Source organism: Suncus etruscus, chromosome 1, assembly GCF_024139225.1.
Source record: "Suncus etruscus isolate mSunEtr1 chromosome 1, mSunEtr1.pri.cur, whole genome shotgun sequence".
In the NCBI taxonomy this organism is placed as follows: Eukaryota; Metazoa; Chordata; class Mammalia; order Eulipotyphla; family Soricidae; genus Suncus; species Suncus etruscus.
Genome location: NC_064848.1, coordinates 87,810,839 through 87,827,401, shown reverse-complemented (window position 1 = coordinate 87,827,401; position 16,563 = coordinate 87,810,839). Strand labels below are relative to the sequence as shown.

General features: G+C 34.7%; 1 protein-coding gene across 7 annotated transcripts in view; it reads left to right on the top strand.

Annotated features, from left to right (window-relative positions):
* Nucleotides 1–16,563, top strand: part of SGCE (sarcoglycan epsilon) — a 102,048-nt gene that overhangs the window by 28,781 nt on the left and 56,704 nt on the right. For all 7 annotated transcript variants that reach the window (XM_049784641.1, XM_049784633.1, XM_049784629.1 and 4 more), the window contains one exon: nt 1,222–1,379. In XM_049784641.1, coding sequence (XP_049640598.1) covers nt 1,222–1,379 — 158 coding nt within the window. The remainder of the gene's footprint in view (nt 1–1,221; nt 1,380–16,563) is intronic.

Here is a 16,563-nt window from a genome sequence, read left to right as displayed (position 1 = left end):
TCTTGAGTGTGGCCCAAAAACTGAAAAAAAGAAAAAGTATTTGCAATATGAGATAACTTTATATTCCTTTTTAATCAAGATTAACTTGTTTTTCAAAAATAATTCTATTGTGAACTCATACTGTTGGTTTAAATATATTATATTGAATTGTCAAATTTCTGAAATTTATTATGGTTAATATAAACACTTTTATAAGATATTATTGGTAGCATACCTGAAATCTCTCATAACACATTAAAATTTTGTTTTCAATAGCATTTAAAAATTGATATTTTGAAAAAAAATTGATATTTTGGGGACCAGAGCGATAGCATAGTAGTAGGATGTTTACCTTGCATGCAGCCAGTCCCGGATGGACTCCGATTCGATTCCCAGCATCCCATATGGTCCCCCGTGCCTGCCAGGAGTTACCCCTGAGCGCCGACGGATGTGACCCAAAAACAAAACAAAAATGATATTTTCATCAGTTGTTTTAAAGTGTTTTCTTTTGCTCTATGATGCATTTTTTTTTTACAAACTGTTTCTGTTTGAACAGGAGCTCCAACATTTGAGAAGAAAGAACATAGTTTCTGGAGTCAACCAGGATTACATTCTAGTTTTACTACTTAATATAAGTTTTAATAATTACTTAATATAGAAAATTAATATAAAATTACTTAATATAGAAAACTACATAGTCAATCAATAGAATTTGGTCTAATAATAGCTCTGCTTTTATAGTATGTTTAAAAATTAGATGAAATAGTGATTGCAGAATATATAACACAGGAATAGGAACCTGATAATGGTGCTATTAATATTATTAATAACTGCTACTATTATTTTAATTGTAACATTATTTAAAATTATCCTGCTATGCCTTTAAAATTACATAATGTTTTATTATAATTTTAAATATACCTAAGATTAGTTTAATAGCATCCAAAATTTTATGAAAAGACCTCTTAAGAGAATTATATTATGAATTTTTCTAAAGATATTTGTCTCATTGTCAGAGCTTTAATACCACTCTATGACAAAAATTTAATTTTTAAGAGTCTATTTTATTTGTTATATCAAATTTCTAAACAAACTGAATTTAAATGACCAGTTGGCTATTTAGAAGAGAGTAATTTGCTATAAATGAAAGAAAAAAATTTAGCCAGCAGTATTTTGATTGGAATGTCTAAAATTTTTTGTTTGAAAATAACTTACAATCCAAATTCTGTATTTTATGTCTAGGTGAGATTAGTAATGATCCCATAACATTCAATACAAATTTAATGGGCTATCCTGATCGACCTGGATGGCTTCGCTATATCCAAAGGACACCTTATAGTGATGGAGTCTTATATGGATCTCCAACAGCTGAAAATGTCGGAAAACCAACAGTCATTGAGGTAACTTGAAAGAACAAAATATGTCATTTTTATAAAAAAATTAATGTCAAATGTTGAAATTAAAATTATATATGGCTGTGGTTCTAAATATTTTAAGCAGAAACATACTCGGGAATACTTAGAAATTTATCTTCCTTTTTGTTGTACAAACAATTGTTTTTGTTTTTATGTTAGAACAGTTTATAAATTAATGAAAAGATCTAAAAGGCATTTAAAAATTGCCATAATTAAAATTTAAGTGATAAAATTGCAAATTTAAATATGTATTTGCTCCCAATCTTAATGCTGAAATATAATTTCAGCTGAAATATAATTGTGCTGAAAAATAATTATTTAGAAGGCTTTTTGGATTCACTACTGTGTTTTAAGTGTTATGATATATGTTGTGAAAGAAAGATGAGTAATAGATGAGTTCTGCTATGTCTTGGAAGAATTTGCTAATGAATACATTGGGGTCTTGGCTTTCTTTTGGGAATCTTTTTGATAACCACTTCAATTCCTTGATGATGATAAGTGTGTTCAGGTATTCCACATAATCTTGGTTCAAATCTGTGGGGGGGGGGTTCTAGGAGTTCAGTAATTCATTCATTTCTTTTAGGTTTTCTTGTTTTGTGGCCTAAAGATTTTCAGCTTATCCTTTGAATTTGATTTATCCTTTAAATTTTTGTAGTGACTGTTGTGACATCCCTGCTTCATTTGTCATTTGGTGTATTAGGGTCCTCTCTATCTGTGAGTCTTTCTAATGGTTTATTGATCTTATTTATATTTTCAAAGAACCAACTTTTGCTTTAATTGATATTTTGGATTGCTTTTTGGGTTTCTAGTTCATTAATTTCTGCTCTAATTTTTATTATTTTCTTTCTCCTACCAGCTTTTAGCTCATTTTGTTGGTCATTTTTCAATTCTGATTTGTGACATTTAGTTATTTTTGTAAGCCCTTTCTTCTTTCCTACCGAATCCTTGCAAAGCTATAAATTTTCCTCCTAATACAACTTTTGCTGTATCTCACAATTTTGATAATTAGTATTCTCATTATCTTTTGTTTTCACAGAATTTTTTATTTTCTTTTTTAATTTCCTCTATGACACTGTTCAGTAGTGAGAAAGTTTCATTTTCAGGTGTTAAAATTATATCTACTGTTCATTTTTATTTTTAGCGAGTTGTATTCTGAGAATATAGTTCATACAGTTTCTATAGCCATGATTTTATGGAGCTATGTTTTGTGACTGTGGAAGTGATCTGTCTTGGATAATGTTTCATGTGTATTGGAAAAGAACATACACTTGCTTTTCGGAGGATGAATAGCCCATATATGTCTACTAAGATTCTCTTTTTCAGAGAGGAGGGCTGGAAGTTCCAGCTTACCTCATAAAGCTCACCACAAAGAGTGATGAGTTTAGTTAGAAAAATAAGTACATTGAGAACTATCCTAACAATGAGAATGTATGAGGAAAATAGAAAGCCTGTGTAGAGTACAGGCAGGGGTGGGTTGGGGAGGAGGGAGAATTGAGACATTGGTGATGGGAATGCTGCACTGGTGGAGGGGGGTGTTCCTTACATGACAGAAAGCCAACCACAATCATGTTTGTAATCAAGGTGTTTAAATAAAATATTAAAAAAAAAGAAAGAAAATATTCTCTTTTCCATTGCCTCCTTCAAATCCTTTATATTGGTGTATTTTTAGCCTGGTTGATCTATCAAGAGAATTGTTGATATCTCCAACTACTATTCTGTTAATATTGATGACTTTTTTTGTTTGTTTTAGTTTTTTTGGGGGGGCATAACTGGTGATGCTCAGGGGTTATTTCTGGCTATGCGCTCAGAAATCACTCCTGGCTTGGGGGACTATATGGGACACTGGGGGATCGAATCGCAGTCCGTCCAAGACTAGCGCCGTCAAGGCAGATGCCTTACCTACTCTGTGCCACCGCTCCAGCCCCAATATTGATCACTTTTAAAAAATCTATTAGGAGTTGTTTTAAGTGTGTTTTAAGTTTTAAGTGGGTGCATATATCTTGAGGAATGTGATTTATTTTCCTGATGCACATATCTCTTAAGAATTATCATCTCTATCGCTTATAACCTTTAAAGCCTGATGTCTATGTCATCTGATATTAGTATGGCCACTCCAGCCTTTTGAATGGAGTCGTTTGAGTGAAGTATTATCATTCAACCTTTAACTTTGAATCTGTGTTTGCTTTGACTAGTAAGTGTGTTTCTTGCAGAATAACTATGTTGAATTCGGTGCTCTGATTCAATTTGTCACATCGTGTCTTTTAATTGGTGCATTTACTCCATTGACATAATTGTCCTGAAATTTTATGTCATTTTTTTGGAGTTTGGTATATTTGTGGAGTTTTTTTTTATTGTAAGAATTAATTCAAGAGATAAAATTGATTAACATATTGAGGTGAACTAGCATAACATAATATAGTAACATAACATAACATATAATTAATATAATATAATAATACATGTAAGTCAAAGAACATTTCTGATTACAACACAATTTTTTATCATAATGGCTTACATATCTTTTACAGTAGTATTTTAGGTACATATTAACATTGAATCAGGGGAATACCCATCACCAAATATGTCCTCCCCCCATCCCAGTTTGTGGTGTTTTTTTTTTGCCATGAAATATCCCATTCAGTTTTACTTTTATAATTCATTCTGAGTCTGCACATTTTCTGAACTGTTGTTTTTCCATGAATTAGTTATATATACATATATACAGACATACACACAATGGAATATTGTGTATTTCAGCTATAAGAAAAAATGAAATCATGTATTTTATTCCAGCTTGGATGAAATCAGAGAATATTTTGCTGAGTGAAATAAACCAGAGGGAGAAGGATAAATACTGTATTCTCTTATTCATTGGTGGTATATAAAGAAACAAATTAAAGGTATAGACAATATCAATTGATAAAATACAGGGACACTATATTAAAAAATAAAAATACTGAGTTATGTGAGAAGGAATGATGGATAGTAAAGAGGCCGAGTAGAAGTAATACAAGTATACTGGTGGAGATATTTGGATACTTTGGTGGTGATAAAGTGATGTAAATGTATATACCCAGACCAGAAATTTCAACCTTAGTATAAACATGTAACATAAACTATAATATAATATATAAAATTATTTCCAAGGGTGGAGGGTCATGGACTTTGGTGGTGATGTAATAACATTGTACATCACAAATAAAATTATTAATGCTACTTTAGCCATACTAACCCATAAAAATGAAAATAAAATTATAAAAATAAAAAATAACATCAAATAACTATTAATTATTTAAGATCTGTGTGGGAAGTAGGAACATTTTATTTAAATTAAAGAATATCTATATAAATAAAAATAACATTTCAGGAGAGTAGACTAATTTAACCTTTAGAGATCTACCTTTCCTTGACTGACTTATATTTTCATTGAAATTTTAATTAAAATCTCAAATTTCTTCATGTAACTTATCAAGCAAATATTAAAATACCTGAAGAAATTATATCAAATTATTCTTTGGTATTTGTTGTTGCTTATGACTTAGGTTTTTTTTTTTTGTTATATCCCAGGAGCTATGGGATGCTATTTCTGAGATCAGGAGTGATCCCTACTAGTATGTGAGACTGAAGATGCAGTCTGCCACATGCAAGGCAAGCATCTTAACTCCTCTACTATCTCTGCGTCCGCTAATGTTACAATATTTTTCAAAAGAGAGTAGTAGAAGAGTCCATTCCAGACTTGAAGATATATTAAATATACATATATGTATCATATGGCTGTTTGATATAAGAATTAAAAAATTAATATATAGAACAGGCAGTCCAGAAATGAATTCATCTTTGTAACTAATAATGACATATTTGAAGAAATTGTGCTACATACTTATGGAAAATTGAACTTTTATTAAAAGACAATCAGAAAGTTGTTTAATCATATGGAAAACATAAATTAGATTCTTCACATCAAATAAACTCAAGTCTAGAGTAAGTATTTCATTGTAAAAATTTATCATTTATGGAGGCTGGAAATATAGCACCTGCATTAGAGCATTTGTCTTGCTCACAGCTGATTCAGGACAGATGGCAGTTTGAATCCTTGAGCCTTTCAGGAGCAATTTCTGAGTGCAGAGCCAGGAGTAACCCCTGAGCACCACAAGGTGTGACACAAAAACTAAAAAAACAAACAAACAAAAACCACAAACAAAAATATCCCAACAAAACAACAAGCCAAAAATTTACAAAGTAGGATATGAAAATGTAGACTTTTTATTTGATCTTGGGGCAGATTTATTGAATAAAGTGCAAAAAGGGATCAGAGAGATAGACCTGTTGGCATGAGCACCTTATCTAGATAGCAAGGTAGACACCCTAAGTTGGATAAATGGCATTGACTTCTTTCAAGCACAGCCTGCTTTAGCTCTGGTTACTCCTGATCACAGAACTGATGGATGAAACATTAGTAGGACTTGGCCATAGTCTATTTTAGTTTCACAGAGGATGTATAATTAAATATATAAAGCCCAATTATAACTTTTATTATAGCAAGTTTTGTTTATCAAATGAAGCCAACTGGCAGAAGGTATATTAAATATGTATAGTTTACTAATAGCAACTGCCTAAAATACAAAAATATACCTAACAGTTCAATAGGAAAGACATTCTCACTAAAGAGGAGATATAAACACCTAAAAGAAACCTATTATTAATGAGTATGTAATATTTAAGGCCAAAGTGAGAATTTTTGGTTGATATGGGATTTGGCATGGCAACTTGATGACTGCTGGATATCTCACATGATATAACTGTAGTTGGTCCAATTCTAGCCATGTACTAAAAAAGATAAATATGTGGAGATACAATCATACTCATTAACAATATTTATATAAAATATTGGAAGTCCACAAAATACTGAATACACAAATTTTCATCTATAAGGTAATAGAAAATAATTGTGCAGTGTTAAGTAACTGTTTGCAGCAACAGTGAATTTATTTATACACTTTTTGTTTGTTTTTATTTTTGGGCCACACCAGTGATGCTCAGGGGTTATTTGGCTATGTGCTCAGAAATTGTTCCTGGCTTGGAGGACCAAATGGGACACCGGGGATTGAACCCAAGTTGGATCTGGATCAGCCATGTTCAAGCAAACACGCTACGGATGCACTATTGCTCTGGCGCATTGTTTTATTTATTTTTAATTTGTTGTTTGTTTTTGGGACACACCCGGTGGTGCTCAGGGGTTACTTCTGGCTCTATGCTCAGAAATTGATCCTGATAGGCTTGGGGTATATGGGATGCCGGGATTCAAACCACCATCTTCTGCATGCAAGAAAAAACGCCTTACCTCCATGCTATCTCTCCGGCCTTTTATTTTAAATTTTTATTGATTGAAGTTCTGTAATATACAATACTTTGAATGGTGGTTTCTCATAAACATGATTTCACCATTATACCCATCATCAGTGTGCTAAGGATCTCAATGCCCATATCTAAAGCTTTGCCCCAACTCAATTGGGGCAAATTCCATTGTTGCTTTTGTTTCTTTGAGAAAAGGTGAATTTAAACTTGCCAAACAAAATGTATAAATACACTAATGTGCTAGTGTAAATAAATGCACTAGTATAATGTTGCATTTTGAAAAGCCCTAAAATCATTTCTTAGTATTTTAAGCTATGTTTACTACTTCGGTGGTTTTGAGGGGTGTTTTGGGTCACACCATTGGGGCTTAGGAGCCATCCTTAATCTCTTGTGAGGATGACCTCTGCCAGTGCGCAGGGGACTAGATTTGGCACCAGAAATAAAACCAAAGCCAGTGTCATGCAGCACAAGTGCCTTTTAACCCTTATCTTATCTCTCTGGCCTGTTATAAAATGTTTTATCATAGCTCAAGTGGCATTTCTTATATAACCTCTTTGGTCTAATAGTTTACTATTACTTTAATAGATGTCACTCCAACACTCTTGGCTAGAGTTATGGGCTACTTCCAGTGATTTTTTTTAACCCAATGGTATAGGGCTAATGGCTCAGAGATTTATTCAGGGATCAAACTCAGGGATCACATATGTATTACCTCTTTAACAATTTCCTTAGCCACATCATTTACCATTTTTATATTTTTCAAAATCAAAGAAATGAAGTATATATGCATTTATGATAAAACTACAATTATTTTTAATATATTTTTATTTAGACACCTTGGTTACAAACATAATTGTGGTTGGGTTTCAGTCAGAGTGGTTACTTTTTTTTGTTTGTTTGTTTTGTTTTTCATGGGCCAACCCTGGCAGCACTCCTGGTTCTGTGCTCAGAAATCACTCCTGGCTCAGGAGTTGGTTTTTCGAAAGAATAAACAAGATAGACAAGACTCACCAAAAAAATTGGGAAAACACCCAATTAAATAGGATCACACATGAAAGGGGAGAGATTACAACATAAACCCAAGAAATCAAGGCATCGTGAGGGCTTATGAACAACTCTACTCAGGTTAGAGAATTCAGAAGAAATTGTCAGATTTCTGGAGAAATATCATTTTCTGAAATATGATCTTCTTGATAAGAAAGATGTATAAAGCCTAAACAGGCCACTCACAAATAAGGAAATTGAAACAGCAATTAAAAATTAAAAATTTAAAAATTTAAAAACTCCCCAAGAACAAAAGTCCAGTAATTTAAAAATTCCCCAAGAACAGAAGTCCAGGACCAGATAGTTTTACAGGTGAATTTTATAAAATATTCCAAGAAGAATTACTACCAAAACATTGAAGACAGGAATCCTTCCTAATTTCTTTTATGAAGCTAATATCATACTCATTTCTAAAGATAGCAAAGACACTATCAAGAAAGAAAAGTACAGACCAGTCTCATTAATGAACATAAATGCAAAACTCCTCAACAAAATCTTAGCAAACTGAATCCAGCACTACATCAAAAAGATTATACACCATGACCAAGTGGGTTTCATCCCTAGGATGCAAGGATGGTTCAACATATGCAAATCAATCAACATCATAAACCATATCAACAAGAAGAAAGACAAAAACCACATGGCCATCTCAATTGATGCAGAGAAGGCATTTGCCAAAATCCAGTAACTACTCATACTGAAAACACTCAGCAAAATAGAGTTGGAAGGAACCTTCCTCAAGATAGTTGCAGCTTTCTATAAAAAGCCCACAGCCAACATTATCATTAAAGGTGAAAAACTGAAAGCATTTCCACAAGGGTCAGAAACTAGGCAAAGCTGCCCACTCTTATTCAAAATAGTCCTAGAAGTCCTAGCAATAGCAATCAGACAAGAGAAGGAGATGAAAGGAATCCAGATTGGAAAAGAGGAAGCCAAAATATCTTTTTGCAAATGATACGATGATATACATAGAAAACCCTAAAGAGTCCACAATAAAATTCCTAGAAACAATAAACCAATACAGCAAAGTGGCTGGCTGCAAAACCAATACACAAAAGACAGTAGCATTCCTCTATACAAATAACAAAGCAGAAGAGAAAGACACTAAGTAGTCAATCCCATTTAAAATAGTTCCTATAAATATCAAGTACCTATGAATGAACCTGACAAGAGAAGTGAAAGACCTATACCCTGAAAACCTCAAAACACTTCAGAGAGAAATTGAAAAGGACCTAAGGAAATGGAAGAACATCCCTTGATCATGGGGTTGGAAGAATCAACATAATCAAAATAACTATCTTACCTAAATTACTATATATATTCAATGCAATCCCTATCCAAATTCAGACATCATTTTTTAAGGAATTAGAACAATCAATTATAAAGTTCATAAGGAATCACAAAAGACCTAGGTTATCCAAATCCATACTGAAAAGCAAGAAACTGGGTGGCATTCTTTATCCAATCTGAAGCTTTATTATTAAGCCATAGTGATCAAAACAGCATGGTACTAGGACAAAGACAGAGTCTCAGACCAGTGGGTTAAAATAGAATATACAGAGTTATACTCCCAAATATATGGCCAACTAATATTTTAGAGGAACCAAGAATCTGAGATGGAACAAGATTGTCTCTTCAACAAATGGTGTTAGAACAAATGGATAACATCTGTGAGAAACTAAAGATTGATCCATACCTCAGACCCTACACAAAAATCAACTCAAAATGGACTAAAGACCTGGAAATCAGACCTGAAGCTTTAAAGTTCATTGAGGTAAAAAATTAGAATACTTCAAGACTTATACCTCAAAAAAAGTCTTTGATTATGGAATGCCAATGGCAAAAGTTATAACATCAAAGCTAAACAAATGGGACTACATCAAACTAAAAAGTTTTTGTATGGCAAAAGAAACACTGGTTAAAACTAGAAGACAGCTAACAGAATGAGAAAATTTTTTCACACTCAACACATCAGATAAAGGGTTGATATCTAGGATATAAAAAAGCACTCAGAAAGGTGAGCTCCACAAAATCGAATAAGACCATTGAAAAATGGGGAGAAGAAATGAATAGACTCTTCTCTGAGGAAGACCAAAAGATGGCCAACAGACACATGAAGACATGCTCACCTTCACTCGTCATTGAGGAAATCCAAATCAAAATAACAATGAGGTACCACTTTACACCAGTGAGGATGGCTCACATCAGAAATAATGGGAACAATCTCTGTTGGCGGAGATGTGGTAAGAAAGGAACTCTCATCCACTGCTGGTGGGAATGCTGCCTGGTTCAACCCCTATGGAAAACAGTGTGGAGAGTGCTCAGTAAACTCAGAGTTGAGCTGCCATCTGACCCAGCAATCACACTTCTGGGTATCTATACCCAAGACAGAAGGACATTCATCCCAAAGTATGTATGCACTCCACTATTTATCTCAGCATTCAGCACAATAGCGAAGATTTGGAATCAACCTCGATGCCCAACAACAGATGAATGGATCATTAAGATGTAACACTTATACACAGTGGAATACTACAGTGGAATATTACAGAGCATTTAGAAATGACACAAACATGGATTTTGCAAAAAACATTGATGAATCTAGAAAATATGTTAAATGAAGTAAGCCAGAAGAAGGATAAGTACAAAATGATAGCACTTCTCTGAGGTATTTAGAATACAGACCACTTATACTAACTCCATAGTTGTCGTCATAAAATGAAGAAACACAAAGCCTCAACTATCCATTATACCATAAAGAAACCAGCAACAATGGAAACAACGGGTTAGAGTGAACAGGTATGCAATCAACCTCTAACTACAAAGGCCAATAATAATGTCCTAATATATTTATTCACAGAACCAGGTGCAGAATATGATTGGAAGCCAGGGACTCCTGTTGTAGGGATTACTAGCAAAATAGTTTAATGACTTAATTTTACCAGGTATAAAATAACTTTTCAGCTCGTCTTTAGTGGTTCTTGGACACCCTATTTATATTCCTCAGTGCTCAACTAGATACCATATACAGTACTCATTTAGACAGTGTCTATATAAAATACTCCAAATTACCCATTTCCTTTTGTTTATGTTTTCTATTAGGACCTAAAGCATATTATCATGATGAAACAGTCAATGGTCCACCACAGACTTATGTTACAGGTCCCACTCATCAAATATGATTTTGCAAATTACTATTTCCTTTTTATCCTCTCAATATTTTTTACCTATGTATTTCCTTCTCTCCTTTCTCCTGCTTCTTCATTAACTCAGTCTATGTTAAACAAAGCCCACACTGTCAGTTTCTTTTCAAAAAGAAACCTCTAAACATAAGATGTTGTGTACAATAATGCATAGGATATCCACATCTTATAGTCCTCACTGCCACATTGCCTAGTACTCTAGATGTGAAAACTATGCTTATCCTAAAATGCTCCAGTCACTATATAACCCTGAAACCTTTATTTAGCATAGCCCACCTGCGTCAATGATGAAGAGCCTTGAAATTGGAAAACCTTCCAACTCTGAGGCACAGACCCAATCTTTTGTTTTAACTTATTTTTACCATATTTCCCTATTTTCTTCCTCTTGTCTCTTATCTTTTGTTTTCCTTTGATTTCTCTCCTAATCTTTTTCTTAGCTAATTATTTATCTTTTCTTAATTCAATTATTTCTTAAGAGCTCAGGCTCATCCTATGAGTGTCAGGCCTCCAACAACTTAAGAATAAATCACTGGGGCCTGAGTGATAGCACATTGGTAAGGCGTTTGCCTTGCACATGACCATCACAGGACAGATCTTGGTTCAAATCCCGGCATCCCATATGATCACCTGAGCCTGCCAGGAACTACTTCTGAGCACAGAGCTAGGAGTAACTTCTGAGGGCTTCTGGGTGTGACCCAAAAACAAAACACAAAACAAAACAAAACAAGAGAATAAATCACTAATGTCTGTCTTTATGTGGTCATGAGTATGTATACAGGGGGCTCTCCTCTGATTGACAAAACTAAAATGTAAAGAATTCATGCCTAAAAAGTATATATAGTTCCTCTTATATGTTTTCCCTTCTCCACTTTCAGCAATCATTTTATCCTTTCATCCCCCAATCCTAATCTGGTATTCCTCTTTATTTAACCCTCTTCACCCTCAGTTCTTAATTCATTAGGTATGGAGACCAACCTCCACCTGACTAAGCCACCACCCAGCTCTCAAAGGAAAGGACACCCTCTAAGTTTAAAATCTTGTGCCCCTGAAAGAAAGTGCAACCAACACTCCTGCTGACTCATGCTTTGTTGCCCTTCTTCTCACCCCCCAACAAATGTGGCTTATTGCATGCTACTGAATCAGATCTAGAACCACTCCCCATCCAAGGATACTACCTGATCCCTTACTGCTGAAATTTACTTCTCAAACTCAACAAGACAACAGTGTGTGATGAAAATGTGCCCTGGATTGCACCCCCCACAAGATTTAATGGGGAAGCCTATATTTCCTTTATCTGTTTAATACCTCTATAATAATATCTTTTAATCTGTTTATTCCCAAATGTCAGGGAGCCTCTTACATCATCTGTTCTTTTTTATTATTAATATCTTTATTTAAACATCTTGATTACAAATATGATTGTGATTAGGTTTCAGTCATGTAAAGAACACCCCCCCCTTCACCAGTGCAACATTCCCACCACCAATGTCCCAAATCTCCCTCCATCCCACCCCACCCCACCTGTACTCTAGACAGGTTTTCCAGTTCCCTCATTCATTCACATGGTTATAGTAGTTCTCAGTGTGGTTATTTCTATAACTGCACTCATTACTCTTTGTGGCAAGCTTCTTGAAGTGAGCTGGAAGTTCCAATCCTCCTCTCATTGTCTCTGAGGATTGTTGCAAAAGTGACTGTTATTTTTCTTAAAACCCATAGATGAGTGAGACTATTCTGCGTCTATCTCTCTCCCTCTGACTTATTTCACTCAGCATGATAGATTCCATGTACATCCATGTATAGGAAAATTTCATTACTTCATCTCTCCTGATGGCTGCATAATATTCCATTGTGTATATGTACCACAGTTTCTTTAGCCATTCATCTGTTGAAAAGCATTTTGGTTGTTTCCAGAGCCTGGTTATTGTGAATAGTGCTGCAATAAATATAGGTGTGAGGAAGTGATTTTTGTATTGTATTCTTGTGTTTTTAGGGTATATGCCTAGGTGTGGAATAGCTGGGTCAAATAGAAGCTCAATTACCAATTTTTGGAGGAATCTCCATATTGCTTTCCATAGAGGTTGGACTAGACGGCATTTCCACCAGCAGTGGATAAGAGTTCCTTTCTCTCCACATCCCCGCCAGCACTGATTGTTCTCATTCTTTGTGATGTGTGCCAATCTCTGTGGTGTGAGATGGTATCTCATCGTTGTTTTGATTTGCATCTCCATGATGCTCAGTGATGAGCATTTTTTCATGTGCCTTTTGGCCATTTGTATTTCTTTTTTATCAAAGTGTCTATTCATTTCTTCTCCCCAATTTTTATTGGGATTAGATGTTTTTTCTTGTAAAGTTCTGTCAGTACCCTGTATATTTTGGATATTAGATGCTTATCTGATGGGTATTGAGTGAACAGTTTCTCCCACATGATGGGTGGCTCTTGTATCCTGGGTACTATTTCTTTTGAGGTGCAGAAGCTTCTCAGCTTAATGTACCCCCCTCTGTTTATCTCTGCTTCCACTTGTTTGGAAAGTGCAGTTTCCTTCCTGAAGATGCCTTTAGTCTCAATGTCATGGAGTGTTTTACCTACATGTTGTTCTATGTATATTATGGTATCAGATCTGATATCAAGGTCTTTAATCTATTTGGATTTTACCTTCATACATGATGTTAACTGGGAGTCTACGTTTGCTTTTTTGCAAGTGACTAACCAGTTCTGCCAGCACCATTTGTTGAAGAGGTTTCACCTGCTTCACTTAGGATTTCTTGTTCCTTTGTCAAAAATTAGGTGCTTTTCTGTCTGGGGAACATTGTCTGAGAACTCAAGCCAATTCCACTGATCTGCAGGTCTGTCTTTATTCCAATACCATGCTGTTTTGATAGTAGTACAATTGTACTACAAAAATTGAAGTACAATTTAAAGTTGGGGAAAGTAATGCCTCCCATATTTCTTTTCCCTAGTAGTGCTTTAGCTATTCTAGGGTGTTTATTGTTCCAGATGAACTTCATAAGTGTTTGATCCACTTCTTTGAAGAATTTCATGGGTGTCTTTAGAGGGATTGCATTAAATCTGTATAATACTTTGGGGAGTATTGCCATTTTAATGATGTTAATCTTGCCAATCCATGATCAGGGTATGTGTTTCCATTTCCGTGTGTCTTCTATTATTTCTTGGAGCAGGGATTTGTAGTTTTCTTTGTATAGGTCCTTCACATTTTTGGTCAAGTTGACTCCAAGATATTTGAGTTTCTGTGACACTAATGTGAATGAGATTGCATTATTAACGTCCATCTCTTCCCTATCATTATTGGTGTATAAAAAGTCCATTGATTTCTGTGTGTTTATTTTGTAGCCTGCCACCTTGCTATATGAGTCTATTGTTTCTAGAAGCTTTTTGGTAGAGTCTTTAGGGTTTTCTAAGTAGAGTATCATGCCATCTGCAAACAGTGAGAGCTTGACTTCTTCCTTTCCTATCTGGATTCCCTTGATATCTTTTTCTTGCCTAATCTCTATAGCAAGTACTTCCAGTACTGTGTTGAAGAGGAGTGGTGAAAGCAAACATCAGCCTTGTCTTGTACCCAAATTTAGAGGAAAGCTTTTAGTTTTTCTCCATTGAGGATATTATTTGCCATTGGCTTGTGGTAGATGGCTTTAACTAGGTTGAGAAAGGTTCCTTTCATTCCCGTCTTGCTGAGAGTTTTTATCATGAATGGGTGTTGGATCTTATCAAAAGCTTTCTCTGTGTCTATTGATATGATCATGTGATTTTTATTTTTCTTGTTGTTGATGTTTTGTATTATGTTGATGGATTAACGGATGTTAAATCCTTGCATTCCTGGGATGAAACCTACTTGGGCATAGTGTATGATCTTCTTGATGATGCATTGGATCCTATTTGCCAGGATTTTGTTGAGGATCTTTGCATCTGCATTTATCAGGGATATTGGTCTGTAATTTTCTTTTTTGGCAGCATCTCTTCCTGGTTTTGGTATATAAGCTGTTTGGGAGTGTTCCCGTTTTTTCAATTTCATGGAAGAGCCTGGCTAGGATTGGTAGTAGCTCCTCATGAAAGGTTTGAAAGAATTCATTAGTAAATCCATTTGGGCCTGGGCTTTTCTTTTTAGGCAGACTTTTGATTACAGTTTCAATTTCCTCCATAGTGATGGGGATGTTTAGATATGCTACATCCTTCTTACTTAACCATGACGGTTATAAGTGTCCAAGAATTTTTCCATTTCTTCTAGGTTCTGATATTTAGTAGCATAAAATTTCTCAAAGTAGTCTCTGATTACCCTCTGGATATCTGCAGTATCTTTCGTGATCTCCCCCTTTTCATTTCTAATATGGGTTATCAGGTTTCTCTCTCTTTCTTTGTGAATTTTTCCAGTGGTCCATCAATCTTGTTTAATTTTTCAAAGAACCAACTTCTGCTTTTATTGATCTTTCGGATTGTTTTATGGGTTTCCACTTCATTGATTTCTGTTTTCAGCTTTGTTATTTCTTTCTGTCTCCCTATTTTTGGTGCCTTTTTTGGGTCATTTTCTAGTTTTATGAGTTGTGTCATTAAGTTATTCAGGCATGCCCCTTCTTCCTTCTTGATGTGTGCTTGCAGAGCACGTTCAGGTTTGAAGGAAGGATACAGAGCTTCATGGATAAACAATAGCTCAGAAACTTCACAGATAAAAACCCAGCCTTAAAGGAAAAACTGAAAGGTCTACTTTAAGACAAGAGAGACCAACAAACACAGCAAACTTATCTACAAAGATGACATTAAATCTTATGACAATCATCTCCCTCAATGTCAGTGGACTAAATTCACCAATTAAAAGACACAGAGTGGCAAAATGGGTCAAAAAGATGAATCCTACCTTCTGCTGCCTACAAGAAACACACCTGAATAATCAGAATAAACATAGACTAAAAATTATAGGCTGGAAGAAAATTAGCCAAGCAAACAACACCCTTAAAAAGCTGGGGTGGCCAAATTAATATCTGATGACACCAACTTTATACTCAGAAAAGTGGTAATGGACAAAGATGACACTTTTTTACTAATCAAGGGATATGTGCTACAGGAAGAAGTCAGACTATTAAACATATATGCACCCAATGAGAGACCGGAAAACTAAAACAATTATTGACAAATCTGAAAGAAGACATCAATAATAACACAATAATAAGGGAGACCTCAACATAGCCCTGTCAACACTTGATAGATGAACCAGACTGAAACCCAACAAAAACATACTAGCCCTGAAAAGAGAAATGGAAGAAAGAGGACTAGTAGATATATATAGGACGCTGCACCCCAAAAAACCTGGATACACATTCTTCTCCAATGTGCATGGGTCATTCTCCAGGATAGACCACATGCTGACACATAAAACTTACCTTCAAAAAATCAAGAGGATAGAAATCTTGCAGCTACCTTTGCTGACCACAAGACTCTGAAATTAGATGTGAACTACAAAGGGACACAAAATAAAAACTTTAACAATTGGAAATTAATCAGCCCGCTACTGAACAACCAGTGTTTCCGAGATGAAATCAAAAAGGAAATCAAAACTTTT